At 44.6% G+C, this 21,234-nt stretch overlaps 1 protein-coding gene across 8 annotated transcripts in view; it reads right to left on the bottom strand.

The window, feature by feature from the left end:
• The window catches only part of BAZ2A (bromodomain adjacent to zinc finger domain 2A), a 70,265-nt gene that overhangs the window by 12,865 nt on the left and 36,166 nt on the right, over nucleotides 1-21,234 (bottom strand). For 7 of the 8 annotated variants that reach the window (XM_082212346.1, XM_082212350.1, XM_082212344.1 and 4 more), the window contains exons 4-24: nucleotides 20,922-21,086; nucleotides 18,248-18,469; nucleotides 16,831-17,028; nucleotides 16,667-16,727; nucleotides 16,435-16,543; nucleotides 14,844-14,945; nucleotides 14,151-14,361; nucleotides 12,358-12,419; nucleotides 10,953-11,033; nucleotides 10,628-10,861; nucleotides 8,795-9,049; nucleotides 7,233-7,447; nucleotides 6,467-6,541; nucleotides 5,896-6,058; nucleotides 5,165-5,224; nucleotides 4,824-4,968; nucleotides 2,975-3,555; nucleotides 1,945-2,173; nucleotides 1,277-1,432; nucleotides 1,018-1,181; nucleotides 57-340 (exon numbers count right to left, since the gene is read on the bottom strand). In XM_082212346.1, the coding sequence (XP_082068472.1) occupies nucleotides 57-340; nucleotides 1,018-1,181; nucleotides 1,277-1,432; nucleotides 1,945-2,173; nucleotides 2,975-3,555; nucleotides 4,824-4,968; nucleotides 5,165-5,224; nucleotides 5,896-6,058; nucleotides 6,467-6,541; nucleotides 7,233-7,447; nucleotides 8,795-9,049; nucleotides 10,628-10,861; nucleotides 10,953-11,033; nucleotides 12,358-12,419; nucleotides 14,151-14,361; nucleotides 14,844-14,945; nucleotides 16,435-16,543; nucleotides 16,667-16,727; nucleotides 16,831-17,028; nucleotides 18,248-18,469; nucleotides 20,922-21,086 (3,772 nt within the window). The remainder of the gene's footprint in view (nucleotides 1-56; nucleotides 341-1,017; nucleotides 1,182-1,276; nucleotides 1,433-1,944; nucleotides 2,174-2,974; nucleotides 3,556-4,823; nucleotides 4,969-5,164; nucleotides 5,225-5,895; nucleotides 6,059-6,466; nucleotides 6,542-7,232; nucleotides 7,448-8,794; nucleotides 9,050-10,627; nucleotides 10,862-10,952; nucleotides 11,034-12,357; nucleotides 12,420-14,150; nucleotides 14,362-14,843; nucleotides 14,946-16,434; nucleotides 16,544-16,666; nucleotides 16,728-16,830; nucleotides 17,029-18,247; nucleotides 18,470-20,921; nucleotides 21,087-21,234) is intronic. The other variant, XM_082212349.1, reaches the window with a different exon arrangement.

A 21,234-nucleotide genomic window follows, 5' to 3' on the forward strand; every position in this document is an offset into this window, starting at 1 on the left:
TTCTCATAAGGAGTAAGGCCCTGGCAATTCAGTCAACAGTAAAAGAATACACCTACATTTCTGTGGTACCCAGCTCAAGGTTACTGGGGTTACTCAGCAAAGCTTTTTCTACCACCACCTCGTGAGGAGGCCAGAGGGGCTCTCTGAGGTATCTCCGCTCCAAGTTTTGCTCTAGCTCTGTCAGGCGAAGCACAGCTAGGTCTAAAGGGTTGGTGGTTTCACGCTTCATAGCTGGTCCTTCACGCCGGTTTTTTATGGTGATGTCTTCCAGAAGCTCCAGCTGATGCTCACAGTACTGCAAGTCGTTCCGAACAGAATCAGGTTCTGGACTTGTCCAGCCCTGGGGGGGGGGGGGGAGGTGGAAAGCAAAAACGTGAGATCAGGGCATGGCAGGAAGAAGAGGGGGTTGTGACACACTCTGGGAAGCCCAGACGCATTTGCGAATCTTCTTTCCATGTACCAACCGAAACCAGTTCCTGCAGGTACACAGTTTTCAAGGTTGTGCTACTCCTGTTGCCAATGAAAAATATCTGCACCAAATAATGATGGTGCCTCTGGCACAAATGTGCAAAGGAGCCCCCATGTACCAGAACACTCACAGTCTTAAGATAGCCCATCAAAACAAAGAAGCTTGAATCATCATATGGTGCTGCCAATGTACATGGACCTCTATAGGTGCCACAACAAAAAAAAGAGAAGTCTTTGCTCTCAAATTGATTAGCTTTCTGCAGGGCAGTGTAGCTGCAAAGGTGCCAGCTGGGGAGTAATGCCCACATGCAAGAATGGAAATGCCAAGGTAGGATTTTAAGGTGACCTGGGTCATTTCTCTCCTCAGTTTTCCAACTCCAGAAACAAGGAAAGATCTAAATGTATGTTTTAAATTGTTACGGCAGATCTAGAGATTAGCAGGCACCCCCCAGAGTGATCTGTACAACGTGAGGTCATCCCCCACCCCACCCACAAGAATAAGAAGAGTTATCAGGAGGGACTCAGCCTACCCTGGATCATGGTACCTACTCGGATCTGTAGATCAGCCATGAGTACTCGCTGCTCCAGCTCCTCCACCCACTGCAGAACAGACAGGTCTGCCTCAAAGGCCCGCTCCGCCATCGACCACTGGGCCAAGGTTTCCTGAGAGACACGGTGGGCAGAATCCTCAGGATGGGTCTGGAAGATGGGATCTAGGTGGGAAGACCAGAAGAGTCCATTAGAGAAGTTAGGGATGTGGTGACGTGGTTCCCTGCCTCACTCCAGCCATACGATGAGAAGCTCTTACCATTGGCGGCTCGGGCACACACCTCCCGTAGGTACTCCTTGTGCTTGATAAGGTGCTTGTGCAGGGCTTTCTCGCGGATCCCTCGTGGGTGCAGGACCTGCACCACGGCTTCCAGCTCTTCCGGATCCTGCAGCCACCACCAGCCACTCTGCATCTCTGCAAGGAAGAGAAGAATGGGGAGGGGGAGGTGAACCAGCTGAGAGTCTGGGCCCACTGAATAAGCCACCGTTTCCGCACAGCATGCCTGTTAGCTCCCAAATGCTGCACTCTGGGTCTTGTGTTAGGTCAGCATGCATGCAAGGAACTGTACATCAGCTGCTTTCACAGTTCAGGAAGTCTTTAAGTAATGTGGAAGACAACCATATCTAGTGCAGTACTTGAGGGGGTTGTCCTTAAGAACAGAATTTTTAGTCCTCATGGGGAAAACGTGAAACTGCATTGGCAGTTTCTACAAGGTCCTACAAACTGAAGACACTGTGGGGTGATGCTTCCAGGGGTTAGGAGATACCTATGGTCACTCATGGCGGATTCTCAGTCGCGTCTTCTTACAAATGGCAAACCATTTCATCTTCCCTCTCAATCCTTTTCCAATCCACGGTATCAATAACTTCAGAGTACGCACATAGTACAAATTATACAGAAGAAAATGAGATGTAAGTTTCCCTCACCTGGAGGTATAGGCTGTGCTGTCAACTGTGTCAAATATTTCTGCTCAATTTGCTTGAAGAGTTTTGTAGGGGGGCGCCCCCGTCGTCTCGGCTGCCCTAGAGGTTCCTGGCCTTTAACGGGGACGTCCTTGGCTCTTGAGGAGCAAGTACTGTGAATCCTGGAGCTGGAATGGAGAGGGGTGGAGGCCAGCTGCGGCAATGCTGGGCTGGCGGTGGAAAGGCCATTCAGCTGTGGAGAGGGAAAGATCAGGGTGCATCAGACAAGGCATGAGCTCTAACAGGGCTTTAAAGTCAATCTTCTAGTGGAGTTGCCATCTGCTCAAGGAGCTGCCTGGCTGTTTTTTCAATCATGCCAACACTTACAGGTTACTATGTGGGCTTGAAAAAAATCAGCTACTACCTTATCTGAAGTCATTTGTTGTCTTATTGCTAGCTATTATATACGAGTGGAAGGCACCAGGGAATGGTGTATATTAGCAGGGTAAGAGGATAACTAGATAGAGGACAATGAGATCAACAAAGGATGTTATACTTTATCTATACCAAGTTGTGTCCCAAGGCAGGACAATCTTATAACCTAAAGCCACTTCCACTTTTGCCTTGAAAGCTTCGCAGGAAGACATCTACCCACTCAACGAGAAAGCTCATTCTAAATGACTTTTCACGGTTAGGAAATCCTTCCTGATGACAACTCTAAATCTACCTCTTGAATTCTAATCTATTACTTTTTGTCTGATTCTCTATGAACAGTAGTTTCCAGACCGCTTCCTGTCTGATAGTTCCTACCCTGAACAGATAAGAAATGCAGAGCAATTCAGAAATAGCATTACCACCACCAACCCCATGCTCTAGTTGTTACATGGAAACAGACCACTCACGGGGAACTGTCCCCAGGATTCAGGTAAAGGCCCTGCATTCAATTCCTTGTATTAATGCAGGCACCATGTCCCTTGCTCCTCCACTGACCCAGGCAAGATCAGAATTGGAGCTTGCATTTCCTGGTAATGAAAGGTCTCTAGATGACACTCACCTGCCGGGTCGAGGCCTTTGACTGGTCCCTGGTCGGGGGCTTGCAGGAATGGGGGGCAGCTTTTATAGAGGGTTGTTCAACGGAGGTAGTAATTGGAGAGTCATTACAGGGTGCCCGGGGCAGCAGATTGAACCAGGCAACCTGTGTTTCTGTGGCACTTTCATCCTCTGCGGCAGAGTCTGGCAGCTCATCTGGGGGTAAGGGGTCCCCTTTGCCAGGGCTGCTGTCTGGGGTAAGCACAGAACTGTTGAGCAACGAGGATGCCTGCTGTGTCTGGCTGAGCCAGGACAGGAAGGCCGACTGGCTGAGGTCATGCTGGGATTGGCCCATGGGCACACAATCCTCCAAAAATCCATTGACAGACATGGGGGCGGGCTCTGGCAACTTGGGCTCCGACGACTCAGGCAGCAGCATATTGTCCCTCCACGGCCGGCTCCATGACCAAGAAGTTGTGCCGTTTACGTAATCAGTAACCGGTGGGGTCTCAGTGGTCTCTTGTTTGATGGGCAATGCCTCCGGTTCTTCCTCCTTCAGGGCCTCTTCCTTCTCTGGCACGTTCTTGGGCGTCTCAGGGGAAGCTGCTTGGGAGGCAACAAAAATGATATCTCTCTAGGTTTTGCCACAAGATGGTGCTAAAAACTTATCTCAAAAATACAATGGCAGGGGTGGGTGCGGGGAGAACCTGTGGCCCTCCAGATGCTCTTCCATCAGCTCCAAGCAGCAGGGCTGATGGTTAGAGATGATGGGAGTTGGGAGGGTCCAACGTCACCTAAAGGGCCACCACTTCCTCATCTCTGTATGGAGTGATGGAGGCAAGCACAGGTACAGCAGATCTTTTTTCTTTTGGAAAGTATCTTCCCTGCCTCCACCCCCTGACTGCAAGGGAAACACTGATTCAAATCACTTGTGGATGTGTGTGCAGCTTTCTTGAGCGGGTAGAACAGTAAGAGAAAAAGCCGCCAGCGCACGAAAGATCAAGCATCAGCTTTTCAACAAAGGAGTCATTGGCCAAATGTTATATACAGCTGAAGTCTAAAGTGCGATTTTGTTCGCAGATATAATGCCCTATTAAATTACTCCACCCATCCATATATCTCACATGCTGCCTCTGCACCCTCAGCAAACTTCAGTCAAATTGGCATTTCAATTTAAAAAGTGAAATGTGGCCCACAGATTTAAAAACAGACACACAACCCTCCTGGCTCCACTTCCCACTTCTACTCTGGTCTTCTTGCCCCAAATTCTGAGCTGTCCCACGGCTCTTTCTAATTAGCCCATTAATTCTGATCTATTTTGCCAGCTGCAACAATCCTTGTGGCCCCAAGTTCTGAGGAGGGAGCCACCCCACAAAAACAAGGAACACCACAAGAAACATGTGTTCTTCCTCGTCAGACCCCGCGGGATCTACAGTGCCATCTCTTGCTTTATATTAAAAAAGCAAACCGATAAATAAAAATAAAATAACTATTAGGACGAGGCACATATTAACAAAAACCACAATTTGTACGATAAAACAGGAACTATAAAATCGCAAATCAATAAACTGTAAAATAAACTAATAGGCAGACCCCAACTCAGTAATGCCACCAGTACATTTCAAATGCCTGCATGAAGAGTCAGGTTGTTATTGAGCGCTGAAAAGAAGCCGCCATTGGTGCCTCCTGGGCCTCTGGGGGAAGGGAGAGAATTCCAAGACTCTCTCCAACATCCCCACATAATGTATAGCTCCCAAGGAGCCCCTCCCTGCAGGAGAACTTAAATGTTCAGTCAGGACAATATAGGAATAGGAGTTCCTCAACTATCACGGTCCCAAGTGGTTTGGGCTTAGTACACACTAGGCTCCACATACCTGCTGAAACCTCACAGCCTTCTACGAAGACCCCACCTAGGTGAGGCAGCACCCAATACCGACGTCGATATCGATCCTGCCCCAGGGATGAAGCCCGTAGCAGCTGTGAAGCATGGAGCAACTTCTTGCGGAAGAACATCTGGCGCTGCAGCAAGGAGGAAGACCAGTAAGAGCACCGCGTGTTATAAAGTGTCTGTGCAAAGCTCTGGTTACCACAGCAGAGAGTAACACACCTCCCTGATTATTCTATTGACAATCCCCAATATACCCTTTTAAGTCTAGCTGCTACTACAGCTCCTTCCATTCCGTACTTGCTTATCTTTTCAAATACAAGCATTTACCTTGGACAGCTTTTCAATTTGTCTCTCCAGCTCAGGCACACTGGAAACCGGAGTATCATGCTGGGAAAGAAAGAAGATAACTTAGAGCCAAACTCTCATGTTTCCCAGCAAATCTAGACTGAATTGCTATGCTTTGGATACATTAAAAAAGATCTAGAAAGAAGAAAGTGGGAAGTGATGAGCGGAGGGGAGGATCCAGCTGCTGCAACTTATGAAGTTGCAAAATCCACTAAGAGACGGGGGGGGGGGTGTCCCTCTTATTCTACAGGAGGCAACACAGAGAATATAGACTCGCTTCCTAAGACTCTTGCATCTTGCTAAAAAAGCTGGTCGTTTTGACAAGCTTAGATCTGCCTCAACGTCCATGGCCAAACATGATTTTTACCAAGGGTCACACTACTTTGAAGTTATTAGAAAGCATAGGTAATTTAAATCTGTTCTAAAATATTAACTTTTATATGTTTTCAAGGATGGTTGTGAATTTCTCTTGATTTTATTGTTTTATCTTTTTGCGAACCGTTTTGAGGTTTTTTTTACAATCAAGCGGTATATAAATTTTATGAAATAAAATAAAATTAGTTGGTCCTATAGAGGTTATTGCTCAAACTGTCCTGCATCTCATGCCATATGACCAACACTGCTCCCTCCAGACCTGCACTTTGCTATTAGAACAGATATTCAGGGACACTGCATATGCCCTTCTCAGTTTACTCGCTCACCCCTTCACCTACCTCATTGTCTTTCCGTGTCCTGCATGCTCTGCTTCTCTCCTCCTCCATTTCCATGTCCTCGTTCTCTTCATTGATGCGTGAGCTCCGCCGCCACCGCCCTTCCTCCAAGCCTGTGATTTCTGACTCGGGGCGTCCTGTCTTCTTGGCTAGAGCAATCTTTAACCTACAGTGCAACAACAAGGCACCAGTAAGGGAGAGAAAAGGGACACGATACATTACAGCAAGGGACTCTGGGATTGAGACTCAGGGCAAGTGTTATCCAGCTACTGCACCTGCATGAGCTGATGCACAACTACTAGCCATCTGGAATTATTTCCTTAGGTGACCCACATAGCAAAGGGAGGAGAACCAGAGGGGAAATCCTCTGGTAAATCCAAGAAGGTGGAAAATAAAGCAATCAATAATCACTTTGGCTCCTATAGTCACAGTAAGATTCCACACCACCAGAGGCTACTTGACTTAAATAAATATAAGAGTGAAATGATCTCAGCCTTCTTCATCAAAGTGCCCCTCCCACACCCACTGAGCTTTCTGGTTACACTGGGTCAAAACTAAATCCAGGGATATGTACCTGCGCAGCTTTCCTTCAATGATCCATTTATTTCTCCTGTGGTTAGACATGTTCTCTAGGGTCTTGTCAATTTCACTGCAAGAGTTAAACAAAAAATAAGAAAGAGAAGTGGGGTGGGGTAGAGTGTATATGACAGGAAGAGTTCAACTGCAGAGAATTGGAATATCAATATATGCACAATGCTCATTCAAGATCCATTACCCACCCCATTACACATACACAGTCCAGTCTACAAGATAATCGGCCAGCGGAAAAGTAAGGTAGCCACTCATTTCTTTAAGTCAGACTTGCAAAGCTTATGTAGGGACATTTGGACGTCCAAGACTATTGCAATCTGTTGTTCCCAGTGGTATCTTCCCAGAAAACAATTTGTTCTCTGTTCAGCACGTTTTCTACACAAAGCCCAGGTGCAATCTGGGTGGCCACATGCTAGAGTGCACAAAACCATTTATCTATTTATTTAACAGCATTTTTACACCAATGTTCGGTCAAAAAATGCTCCCAGTGCAGCTTGCATAAAATCAACAATGAGCAAGGTAGTCCCTGCCTACAGCTTTGCAATCTTACTGTGGTCACTAAACATCTAAGATATGCTGAACCATCTAGCTCCTCTGCTTTCTTTCCTCTCTCGGCTCAATACAGTAAGATAGCATCATGGGGGAGGATGCCTCCCCATCCATATCTATGTATTATGAGCTCAGACTGTCACATACATATGGCCATGAGAGACACAACTCAGCAACTTGCCTGAGCTATCACCACTTACTTGATGATAAGGGCACTGCTGTTAAGTTCATTGACGAGGAAGGCCAGCACAGCAGCCTTTTTGTCAGGGGCTAGTGCCTGGAAGGGTTTAGTGCGCAAGCAGTCACATAGGTTCTCATCTGCCCCATAGGCTATGAGGAAGCAGCGAAGGATCTCAGACACAGTGTCACGGTTCAGGCTTATCTCAGAGAGTTTCTCGCCAAGGATCTTCAGCGACTGGCAGGGGAAAGGAGAGGACAATAATCAAGATGTGTCTGCCATGCCAACAGGAGCATCCTGCACAGCATTCAAGACTCTTTCAGAAAACTACTACCACCAAGCCAAACCTTCACTTGGGAGTGATCTGTTCATGACAATGGGGTGATAATTAGCCTCCTCCACCACCTTAATGTCAACTCTAAACTGTTCTGTTTTTTAAAATAATAGAACAAGAGTATGGCTGGCAATATGTGTTGGGTCCATAATGTATTGAGACTGCCCCACGGTTAGAACAATGGTTCTAAGCGAAACAGGCAAATGTGCTAATACGTCCAATTTGCAGGTTTTAGACTGCACACAATTTCTCTTTTCTTGGCGCAGAATTTTGATTAAGCTGCCTCCCTCGACCCTTTAAAGTACAAGTTTACATAGGGCTAGACAGAACTGATGGCAATAAGTAGAACAGATGCAAATAGATCACTGGGGAGGAAAAGAGCTACGAAGAGCAACAAAATCTCACGCCATGGTCAATGAAGCCTCCCTCCAAGCTCCCTCTCATAAAAGTATTTAGCAGATAATTCCATGCAACTTTTAAGTTCTCCCTGAAACCTTGAATGCTAGAAGCATTCTTTTTTAAAAATAAAATAAAATGAAAAATTCTATTCTCAGGAACCTGCACTGCAAGCCATAGTCTGCCACTAGCAGCAGGCTTGCAGCTATAGCAAGCCAGGATCCCTGACAATGATGCTTCTTCCTGTCCTCCACAGAAAGCAATCTAGTCTACATCCTACTCACAAAGTAGATACAGGAAAAAACCACAATAGTCAGGCCTGCATGTATACCACAATTCCACGGGAGAACAGGAAACTTGCATAATGTGGTATTGGGTGCAGCTTCCTGAAACGCTCAGCTTTCATTTCAATTAAAAATATACAACATTTTTCTAGCTTTCTGAGCTTTTCGTTTGCATAAAAGTGTGTAGGCAATGCCTACTAACATCTCAGAAGAAAGAGGGCTTGTTGAAACAGATTCTCAGTGTTTGGGGCAGAGTTTCAGTGCTTTGCACTGTTTGCTGCCCTTCCTCATAGTGAACTCGGAATATAAAAAATAAGAGAAATTGTGCAAATGTATTCAATTTTCCTTGGTGCAAAATTGGGGTTGTCTAAACACTCTCTCTCTCTCTCTCTCTCTCACACACACACACACACACACTTAACACACAGCTCTGATTATAGCATTTAGAATATTTGGCAAGCACCAGACTACAAACCCATTCCCTTTTCGCACCAGTACTTCAGTCCATATGATTTCTTATATTCAAACATGCAGATTGATGTGACCCAGAACATACATACATGGGCTTACCTGGCAGAAGGGAGGCAGGCCAGGATCATACAGTGCAGCCTTCACCAGCTTCACCAGGAGGTCTAACACTTCACCCAAACTATCGCCTACATTGAAGAGGCCCTCTTGCAGGGTACTCAGACTGGGAACCTCCCTGGCTACATCAAAGCCCAGCACCTTGCCATAGTTGTGTAGGAATTCCACAATGGCTAAGCAGTCTGAGAAAGCATGGCTGGGCAAAACCAATCCAGGGATGCGAGAAAATTCTGGAAGAGGCTGGGAAAGACAAAATATCAGTATAGAGCATCAGTACAGACTTGTGATCTAGCAGAATAGCTAGCCCTGCTCATACTGCAACTCAGCCACACGAAAGGCTGATAATATACAGTGTCTAACAAGGTAGAAAATCACATAACATTTTCCCAGTGTGGAAAGCCTGCCAGCCCTCCAAAGCCAGATGCCCAGATTTCCCTGTCTCAAACTATATTAAATTCCACCAGGACAGATCAAGTCCATTCAGCAACATGAATAGATACAGAGGAGAACTAAAATGCCACAGAAAAATACTTTACTGTCTTAGTGAGATACAACTAAATAGCTCAGACAATCTTAGCCTTTTGGTGGAAGAACTAAATGAGCAACCCAGTAAATATATGACAGAACACTAAATCAGACGCTAAAATCTTATAATTGGCCATAGGTGACAGAACAATGTTGTGAGACAATCAAGTGACTCAGTTGAGCAAATATAGGAAAGTACTGAAAGGTTCACATATTTAAACAAAAATGCATTGTTTGTTTAGTATTGGTACAATTAAGGAATCTGGTGCAGAAAACTGGCATCCTGAGATGTTAATGTCTGAGCCACAGTCGCCGCCTCAGTTTCAGTGCCAGATATCATTTTGTGGTAAACCCAGAAGACCCGCTAAGCTGATGCTACACAACAAAATAGTGTTGCTTGGACGGGAGTGTCTTGGTAAGAGATTAGGACTTTCATGTTACAATAAACACATAGCTGCTACAGGTTTGAAAATTTCCCCTTCATAATATTTGGAACAGCATGGTATAGGCATAGTGCACTGTTCTATGCTGCATTATTTGCTACTGTTAGCATGCGGCAGAGAAACATACCATACCGTGACTTCATAACACTGGCAAGCTCCTCTAGATATTAAGAGGTGAAGGTAGGAATTAAACATTCAACTGCTATCTTTAATAGTGGCTCTGCTTTTACGTATCATGTAATTCTAGCCAAAGCTGTACAGGATAGTTAATAGTCTGGCAGACGTTTAGAAGATAAGGAGATGCTTAGGGCTTCCTTCATCAGCTGGCAGGGCTTCAACTACCTACACAGCTTTCTCTACCCACCTTTGCCCATGACTCTTCTTCCCCCATCTCTACCCTTAATGCCAATCCACCCCAACTTTCGTAAGATTGTCCAAACCATACTGCAACCAACCAACCTCCCTCCGGACCCCCCAATCCCTCGCAAGGCCAACAAAAATAAATAATTTTATAAAGGACCTACCCACGTGAGGCTGACACAAAAATCCCTGCACAAGCATTATGCAATAGATCATTATCCAATAAGATTCAATCAGATCATTGTGTCCCCATCTCTCTCCCCTCTTTCCTCCCAATGCCTATGACAATAGTATCTCATACCGAAAATAAACAAACTGTGAAAAAGACACTGTGAATTGAAAGTGGAGACGCTATGTTCTTTTCCATGCTTATTTGTTTGTTTTACAATACTTTTTTTAAAAAAAATAAAAACTGATTTAAATAAATAAATAAACGAATGGAATAGGGGGCTGTCTCCCAACCTCTAAAAAGCCAAGCAATTCTATGCACCTGGTGGTCCCCTAGACACATATCTTCAGTGGGCTTCTTCATTTCCTCCAGAATCATTTGCTGCCGCTGTCGTTCTTCCTGACGCCGAGCTAAAAGATTCTTATCCACCTTTCGGGGAACCTTGGCTGGTACTGGCAGCTTTTTTTCCTTGGGCTTCACTTTTTCTTTCAGCTTTGCCTTCTCCTTCAGCTTCTCTGGCTTATTCTTTTCTGGCTTGTTCTTTTCCTTCTTTACCTGGAGAGGAGGAGAGACATGGCAAGGTTTACATGCAATTCTTCAGGACCTGCCAACCTTCCAACTTTTCAAAGGGCCATTCCTGACCCACCTTCGGCTTCTTTTTTACTTCCTTGGCCTTGACCTCTTTGGGCTTGAGTGCCTTGGCTTCTTGCCTCTGCTTATTTTGCACCTATGGAAAAAAATAAGCATGAGGAATTCTGTCAAGGAGAAAATCCACTCAAAAAGAAGAAACCTAAGGGGAAGGGGAAAGCCACTGCTCTGTCTTTACAGTAGTAGCTCCCAAAACATTTACTAGGAACATTTATCAATTAAAGTTTGACTGCTTTTCGGCTTAACTAGGAGATTCTTTTCCTATCTTTCATTAATTTATTTTCAATATTTATAGACTGTTTTTCACTATATATGTGGTTTCCAAGTGCTTTACAAAGCAATAAAGAAATGCACCACTGCATTGACAACACATCAGTCAAATAATAAAACAGGTGTTTTAAACAGTAAAATCCACAGGTACAAACCTAAAAGAAGTCTCACACAACTTACTTAAAATATCTAATTGAATAGAAAGCTCTTTGTCAAGAACCTGTAAGTTCAACAGAGAGGGGGCTTGTCTGATCTCAGCTAGGAGGGGACTCCACAGAATTGGGCCCACAATAAACATGGCTCCTAGTGGATACCAGCTGAGCCAGGAGGGATCAATAACAGAGACTCCCCTGCTTATCTTGTGATCAGGCAGGGATATAATGAATCAGGCTGTCCTTCAAGTATCCAGGACTCAAATTGTTAAGGGCCTTGGAAATTAATAAAAGAACCTTAAACTTGCCCAGAAATATACAAGCAGTCAGTGCAAACTTTTAAGGACTGCAATTATGAACTGGTAGTGTGTCCCCACCAAGAGTTTAGCCACATTTTGCACCAGCTGGAGCTTCCAGCCAAGCCCAAGGGACAGACCCTTAATGCCCCGCTCCACAGCTAACTAGGGTAGCATACATTCACATACTGCTTAGATTCACCACACAATCAATGGTGGGATTTGGCATTCTGAGCATCTCAGCTGTGAGTAAATGCTTCTATCCCTCATGGCTGTAGAGAAATGCCTAGAATTGCACCGAATTAGCGCACAAGCAGCGGGAAACTTATTCCTTGCTTTCCTGTCCCTAAAATACAAACCCATGTAATTTTTTTTCTGCATTCCACTATGCAATTCAAATCCTTTGCCAAAAAATAAATAAATCCATCCTTTTAAAATGTGAAAGCAGTGTTATGCCAACTGACTTGGACATATTCCAGACTTGGGTGTACAAGGGACAGACCCTTAATGCCAACATATCCTTATTGGCAACCAAAGAAGGAAGCTCTCATCACCCCCCCCCCACCTCACCCCTTCAGCTTGGGAAATGCTCCTTTCATCCCAAAAGCATCCGCCTCTTGCATAGGGAGAGAATACTGTGACCCCTTCCCACCAAGAATACACTGTCCTGTTCTACTGTATGTACCTTTTGCCTCATTTTCTTTTTGATCTTGCTCATCTTCAGCTTATCTTCATCACTGAGTACCTCTGCAAATACAAACGGAGAATGAGGGAATTTTTAAAAAATTGTGAGACTAGAACAGCCCGCCATTCCATACCTAATAGTATCCTTATGCTTTATAGCAGGCTTCCCAAAGTTGGTGCCCTCCAGATTTTGGGAGCAAAACTCCATCCATGATCAGGAATTAGAAGAGCTATTGTCAAACAACATCTGAAGGGCACTAGGTGGGGCAAGGCTGCTTTACATAAGGTACCACTTCTCCAAAAGATGTAGACTTAGGGTGATGTTCCTAAGATACACAAAAGGGGAGTGTGTCTCTATCTCAATTGTTAAAGTTTTATATCCTTCTCCAAAAATGCCTATTAATGACTGCAACCCTGAATGAGCATCCATAACCACAAAATCTCTCATTACTACCTGCTGTGCTATCAGTCTACATAAGATCCCAAGATAAGACATAAACCAACATGTTCTCTTTAGAGTTTTTTCAACTGTACAGATACAGTTGACAGGAATCACCAAATCATTTCTCACCCCCTGAAAGTCACCACTTCTCTCTCAGGCACACCGCTATAGATGGGAGGCCTGTGTTCAGGAAAGCAGCAGTGCTCCTTCCCGTTTCCTCCTAGCCATAACCCATGTCTTTGAAAGGTAAGTAGAGAGAGCATTTTCCTCTCCCTGCCACCCCCCCCCCCGCAGCCGTACTGCCACTCAGAGGACCTGTCTGTTTATCTATCTGTCTGCCTGAATGTGTGTTGGGGCGAGGAGTAGGTCTGAATGTGTGTGCATGCTGAGTGTGTGTACGTTTGTGTGAACGCACATGTGTAACTTGGCCACGCACACTTCTGATCACATCCACTGCTGGCATGCAGCCCTCAAAGGGTTAGGAAAAGGTTAGCCAATGCTGACTGGAAGCTACTCATGATGCACCAGGATTGACCACAATCTGTTTAAAGATTGCTTGCGTGCAACCCACATAGAATTCTAGTCATATTTCTACTCCTGAAACTCTCAGCTAGTCTTTAAAAATATATATATATATATATATATTTGCTTTCGTAGATTTTCACGGGTACAGGAATGCAGGTTTTGGTGTCTTCGGGTGTCTTCCCGTGTAAGAGCTCTGTTCCAGTTACAAGAAGCCGAAAGCACCAGCCTGAAGATGACGAGTAAGACCTCGTCGAAACGTCGCCCAGACACCCCGACTCTTACACGGGAAGACACCCGAAGACACCAAAACCTGCATATATATATATATATATATATATATATATATATATATATATAACACACAAGTTTTTATCCCTCATTGCTGTGGAGACACAAAGAAAGCTAGGAAGACAATGTCTGCAAGTGCTTCCAATCCTCTAGGGCAGAGCTTTTATGCCATGTTTAGCTACCTGCCCCTCCCCTCAGTCTCCAGTCATGTTCTCTTACCTATATACTTTTACTGCCCCTTGCTTATCCGTTTCTCTCTTCCTGCTGCCACACCGCTCCTTGACAAGAAATTCCAAATTTTGCAAAAACTCAAACATTAGTTTCCAGAAAAGGCATGCAAATGGAGATTGATGTAAAATAAGCAGATTTGCATGCATCTTGTTGATATATGCTTTAGTTTTGAGAGCAAAAATTGAATTTTCTTGGCACACAGAATGAACAGCCCTGCCTCCAGAGACTGACAAACAACTCCTGCCACAAACTAAAGCTCTTTCTTGTGAAAGCTCCCAGCATGCAGAAAGGGCTTGTCCAGCTGGTACCTTGGGCTTCCAGTCTTTTCAGAACCCTGGCATCCATCTTGCTCAGCAGGTCAGGCACTTTCACTTTGGGAGGACGGCCACGGCCACGTTTCACCTTGGGCATTTCCTTGGCCTTGGCTTTCTCAGTATTGCGGGGTCGGCCACGTTTGCCTGTGATGGCCTGGATCCGGGAAGGAATTTCCTCAGGCGTCAGCTGCACCCACTGCAGGCCCTGTGAAAGAAAGAAAGCGATACAGAAATAGAACCCTCCCAATCTCTACCAACTTCAACTGGTGCAGAGGTTTTCAGATTTTCCTCCTGCAAGGAAAAGTGATGCTTCCCAGTGGTGCTTCCTGTACACCCCAGTAAGTTCAGTCATTCCTGAACACAGATTCTAACTGATGTCAATAAAGGGATTATGAGGTAGGGAAGAGGTTGGCAAACTCTTTCTTCACAGTTTACCAACCCATAGTGCCAAGGCCCTATGATTGCACAGGACCTGGTTTTGAAATGATGTCACAGGAATTGGAGAATGGATCTATGCTGTCCTTGTGTCACAGTTATGAAACTGATAATAGGCACAGAAACATCTTGCGCCTTATAAAACTTCATTTGTATTGCTTCCCCTGAAGCACATGATCACCTACAGACAGCTGTAAACAAGATTGGTGCCAGTGATCCCTAGCAAACTCCTGGACTAACATCATTACTAACCTGGGGTGTGTCTCGCTCTTCAAAGAAGTCTCCTACTGGCATTCGAGGACTGAAGCTGAAGTGTTCACGACAGACATTCTGCACAATGTTTCTGCTCAGATACTGGAAGGGAAGTAAATTACCAAAATATGAGCTGATCAGATACTGTGTAGCATCTAGTCTCTTACTAGGGATGGGCTCTCTGAGGTGGACACCATGACTTGGTGAATCCATCTTGAGAACGAAAACACACCCAAGAAATTCATGCTGGGTGTTGCCTAATGAAAGGGCTAATGCATTAACACACAAGGCCACTTGTTGTCTGGTAGAAAGAATCTGAAGAGGGTGAAGCTGATTTCTGGATTGATGCTCTAAAGCAGAAATCACATTCAGCACAATTAATAGTTCCCAAGCTCCAAGTGAAGGAAATGGGAGTGACTACCTTGAGTCTTGTCTGAGAGGAAGTAACAAGGCTTGAAGCAGGGGGCAGGGGAAGAGATTGAAGAGTCATAGGCTATCTGAGATGCAGAACCACTGAACAATAACAAAGAGAGATAGTCAAGTAGTGCTGATCCCCATACTACTTTGCTTTCCAAACAGTTCTCTATACCAGTGGTTTTCAACCAGTACGCCGTGGCACCCTGGTGTGCCTTGAATGATGGTCAGGGATGCCGCGGGCAACACTGGCCTCTGTCCCTCTTTCCTTCCCTCCCTCCTCTGATGCTTTCTCACATCTCTGCCTCCCAAAGGCTTGTGCGGCTGTTTGCTGCATCAGCCCTGGCTACAAGTTCAGAAGGCGAATGGTGCCTCTGGGTCTGGCCAGGGGGTGCTGGTTGCCTGGAGCTGAGGCGGCCTCGGAGTAAGCAAGCAAGTTGGCAGGGGAGCCCAGCCAGCCAGCCAGCCCTTGCTGTTGGGAATGGGCAGACAAGTCCCAGGCCCCTGTGGGGCAATGTGAGGAGGCACCTCTCTTTGGGGTGGGGTGGGGCAGCTCAGAGACCAGGGGCAGGGGCTGCCTGGAGGACTCCCAAGGAGAGGGGTGAGGAGAAGAGGCAGAGGGAACACTCCACAAGGGAATGTGTACAAAAAAGGCTGTCAGCTCTGCAGGCAAGGAGTCACATAACTGGGCTTCTGAGCCACACGGGAGTGCCACAAAAAGAATATAGCTGGTCAAGGGAGCCATGGCCTCAAAAAGGTTGGAAACCTCTGCTCCATACGGTATAAATGACAAAAGTTTATCAACTGTCACTACAAATATCATCTCAATATCAAACTGCTGCTCCGCAGGGCTGACTGCCTCCATCAGATCCAAGGCAAGGAAGAATCCCATAGCAACTCAGCATCCTGCCTTCCTCTACCACTGTGGCACAGTAAAAACCAGGGTCCTGGTAGTTACATCGAATGATTATTTTGCTTTATTTATGACTCACTTCCCATGAAACGTACCAGAGAGATTAACTATAAAAACAATTATAGGATTTCAAAGGCAAGTGAATCCACTCCTGTAGAAGGTCTCTTTGCCCTTGAATGAAGAAACAGGAACTGTGTCTAGGGAAAAGTGGCTCCCAGAAGAGCTCAAATCACCACCAATTCCCCTCTGAGAACTACACTTTACCTTTATCACCTCCGGAAACTGCTTCATCCTCTTGCCACAGGGCCCATAGTACCAGGTTTCTCCCTGCCAACGGCTGCTTCCCTTCTTGATATACACCTCCCTTCGCCACCTAAACATAAAGGTGGCCTGTTAAAGACTAGATACATGCACTGTCCAATTCAAGGCATCATACCTTGATCAGCACCTTTTACAAGACAGAAACCCACCCCACCAAGCAGATGATGCTACCTACCCATGCTTTAAGGGGTACCGCACCTCTTCTGCTGTAGCTATCCGCCTTCTTGGAACATCACCTGAGCAGAAAGAACTACTGTTACCAACACTAACAAGCACCGGCTAATGTTTTAAAATGCAGTCTAGGCAGCTGAGAGGTCTTCAGGAAATGGGTCTACTTACTTTTTGCTGATACACTGAATGTTGAGGCCTCTTTACTGTCCCCCTCTATCATGGATGTGGAGTCTTCTGGGCAACTGCTCTTGGTTACCTCTTCCAAGGGGGTATCTAGAGCTTCTGGTGCAAGTGGTGCTTGTGAATCCAGAAATTCTGTGCCCTCTTGTCCTACTTCACTCACAGCTGTTAACTCCAGGCTGCTGTCTGCAGCAAAGAAGGCAAAAACAGGTAAATGGGGATGCAGAGAGGAAAATAATTATAATCTAGAAAAGCGAACAGATGAAGAAGAGTAGGGGTTAACAGTACTTAGTTATACATCTACCTACACACTTAAAGAGTACTCACATAAATTACTCACTTTGCGCTAAGTCAGGGTTTGGAACCCCTGGCCTGTGGGTCAATCTTGGCCCATTAGGGGGTCCAATTTGACTTGTACCAACCCATCCATCAACTGATGACACTGGTGACATCAGCCGATGGGCAGGAGGTCAGGGTTTAATCCTGCCTTGGCTATGTGTTCTTTTCCCAGCATAGTTTTCCCTACTGTGCATTGTTTAAGACACTTCCAAGCAGACTTCAAGGAAAGGAGGGGAGAAAACTGAAGGCCTCACAGTACAGTGGTGCCTCGCAAGACGAAATTAATCCGTTCCGCGAGTCTCTTCGTCTTGCGGTTTTTTCGTCTTGCGAAGCACGGCTATTAGCGGCTTAGCGGCTATTAACGGCTTAGCGGCTTTAAGAAAAAGGAAACAAACTCGCAAGAACTCGCAAGACGTTTCGTCTTGCGAAGCAAGCCCATAGGGAAATTCGTCTTGCGGAACGACTCAAAAAACGGAAAACTCTTTCGTCTTGCACGTTTTTCGTCTTGCGAGGCATTTGTCTTGCGAGGTACCACTGTATATAAAAGAGACAAGTCATCTATACATTCCAAATTTAACCAATTCCTTATCTTCTATACTGAAGTTACTCAAGGGTTAGCACACATTTTCCATTCTATACTGTGGTTGCTATGAGATGCAAAGTCTACATGCACCTCAAAAAGTAGATATACAGCTTCTTCAATAATGGCTAATATATCTCAGTACAGTTTAATAACAATCTACTGGGCATTATCACAGCACCCCCCTCCAGGACATTATGAAGTTAAGATTATGATTATCCTCAGACAATGGAAGAAATTTAATCCCCATCTATACCAAAACAAAAACATAATCGCTGTATAACCCTTCATTTATACGTCTTCAAGTGAACATATGCTACAATGTTGCCAATAATTACAAGATAATTTATTACTAGAACACAGCCCACCAGGACTCTAGATTTCTTTCGTTACAACCCAGAAGAGTCAAACCATAAAATTTATAGTTCAATATTCCTCTAAACAAAGGGGCAGCTATGTCTCTTAGAACCTGTAGTCCTTTCTCACCTTGCAGAACAGACTCTTCAAGAACAGGCGCCAAACTGGCATTTCCAAAAAGTGAGGTGTCAGGCTGGCTGTCATCCGCCAATAGACTGAATGAGTCGGAAGGGTTGAGAGAGGGGCTGCCAGGACAATCCAGGGCAGAGATGTCAGGAGGGTCTTCCAGAGGAGATTTGCCACTCACCAGCTCGGATGTATCCATTTCATAAAGATCTCCTGTCCCTGGGTCTGCAATTTATGAATCGGGAGAAACATCTGTTGCTTAGCATCCAACTCAGCAGCCTCACCCCCACAATACTCTCAGCTAGGATCACAGGATCACTTACATGCTCTAGAGCACTATTAATTTGCAAAATGAGACTCCGTCTTTAATACTACCCTTCTAAAGAGAGGGAGAAAACAGATTGCAACTTGGACAAGGCCAACCATGATTTACTAAGGATTTGAAATCCAGTCCAAGTTCAACTTTCTAATCACTTGGTCACACTGGCTATGCAATTCTTTTTAGAAAACCACCTTTTTAAGACAAGATAGAAAACCATGAGTGCCTGCTTGTTAATAATAGCATTTTTATAGCATACTTTATATCCTGCTCTGTAATCTCTACTACAGATGGAGCAGAATTATGTCCATATCACAGGGAGAAAACTGAAGCAGAGGGAATACAGGCACACCTAAGGCCAACAACACCTTCATGGCAGAAGGGGATTTTAACCAGGGACTTCCCAGTTCACATGATTTTTCACACACGGAGAAGGGAATTGCCTGCGGTTTCATGAAAGTGAAAACCAACACAGTAATTAGATTTCCCCAGTTCCTGGGAGAATTTTCAGAAATGTGGAAAAACAAGATTATAAATTGGATCATCTATATATGAAAAGGTATTAGAAAAACTGATGAGAAACAACTTCCTCATCAACTTTCATAAAATCTGATGTTTTTGTTTAGGAAAACAATGATGTTTTCATACCTCTTCCAATGTTGCAAACCTATTACTCAGGAAGGTGGATAAAGGAATAATATATCATTTTGAATTCAATTATTCTCAAGTGAGGTTGTAAATTGGGAAAGATGCTCAAGATGAAGGAATATATATGCCTTTATCAGTGTCAGCCACTTTCCTCATCTTAAGGGAGTTAAAATAATTAATTTGAGTGTTAATTGACTTTACAGTGGATAAAAAGTTTAGTAGCAAATACTGGAAAAGATGTGGTCAGGATAGTGGCTTATAAACACAAGGCAATGCATGATAATTGAAGCATATGGGTATTAAAGCATGTTGGGGGACGGTGTTAAGAGCACGGTCAATTAACCTATATATTGATTAATTATTGGGATATTGTAAGTAATATATTTCCAGTAAATATATCTGATCCAAAATCTATTAGGAGCAACAAGAATTGTAACTTCATGGTAAAACAATAAATAATGAAGTTGTAACGACTGATAAACACCTATTATCTATGGATAAATAATAGTAAGGATAGAGGTATTTAGGCCAATGAAGCCAGAAGCTATTTTGAAGTTACTGGAATATGCATTGTGGACCTCAATTTATACATATAGCAGTGTGCATGCTCTTCTTGCTTTTGTGAAACTTGCAATATTTATTTTTCTTGGGTTATTCTGGATAAAGTTTAATAAAATTGATAGTATTAAAAATCTAATGGAGTTATATATAGACAGCTACAAGCATTCAGTTTGAATCTCTGGCTTAAAGTACTGCTGGAAAATAAGGATCCTGCAAGGAGGTGTTTATCTACCCTTAAGGCAACTTGCTTCCAAACACTAGTACAGTGGTACCTCAGGTTACATACGCTTCAGGTTACAGACTCCGCTAACCCAGAAATATTACCTCGGGTTAAGAACTTTGCTTCAGGATGAGAACAGAAATTGCGCTCCGGCGGCGCGGCAGCAGCAGGAGGCCCCATTAGCTAGAGTGGTGCTTCAGGTTAAGAACAGTTTCAGGTTAATAACGGGCCTCCGGAACGAATTAAGTACGTAACCAGAGGTACCAGTGTATTGGGATCAAAGGTCAGGTATGAAGTTTAAGTAGGCCAAAATTGGAGTCAATAACTCTTCCTGTGCCAAACTTACGAGCCAGCTGTTCTCTTCAGGGCAGCCTATTTGCCACCTGTCTATTGTTTTATACAGCACAAACTGATCCCAAATCACTATTTTGGGACTCTCAAAGTGTCCATTTGGCATTATGTAGAAATATAGCTCAAGAGGAAATTCAAAAGTGAGCATGTGCCTTTAGTACCATTAATGCTAGACCGGGGTCCCTACACTGACGAGTCTCCTACTTAATCCTATCTGAATGTTTTTGCTTTAGCAGCTATCCACAATCATCAGTAAGATGGAGAAAGGGCAAACAGGCTTAGAACTTTTGGCCATAGCTGCCTAGGCTTAGAGGGCAAGTATCAAAAGGCACAAGGACAATGTTACTGCAGAGCCTGCACATCTGTAACAGCAGCAGCACATGCTCACACATGGGAGCTAGTTGCAGACAGCGCACAGAACACTTTGTGATCAGCAGAGAAGTTGCTACTGACTGCATTTATACAGGCCTCTGGACAAACTATCTAGAGAAGCCCCTTATCCAGCAAACTCCATATAGCTGTCGCCATAACTGATGACTACATGGAAATGATGCAAAAGCAAAAGCCCACCCCTTTACCTCTGTCCAGTGATTCGAATGGTTCCAAGGGGTCCTCCAGTGGGGGAGGAATCCGAGACGCATCTTCCAGACAACCACCTCCAGCATCAGGTTCCAAGACAGAAGCTTCCTGGCTAAGAGGCTCACCAACAGGAGAAGGACCACTGTAGCCACATATTTTCAACTCTGCAAGAGATTTTTGTTTTTAAAAGCTAATATTATACTTTCCACATCATTAAAAAGTCAGCCATCAATTGGAACCAGAGAAGTTATGGAAATGAACAGAACATCACAAAACAACTAATCAGCATAGATGGCAACGTAAAGTCAGGAA

Source organism: Podarcis vaucheri, assembly GCF_965113315.1.
Source record: "Podarcis vaucheri genome assembly, chromosome: 2".
Lineage (NCBI taxonomy): Eukaryota > Metazoa > Chordata > Lepidosauria > Squamata > Lacertidae > Podarcis > Podarcis vaucheri.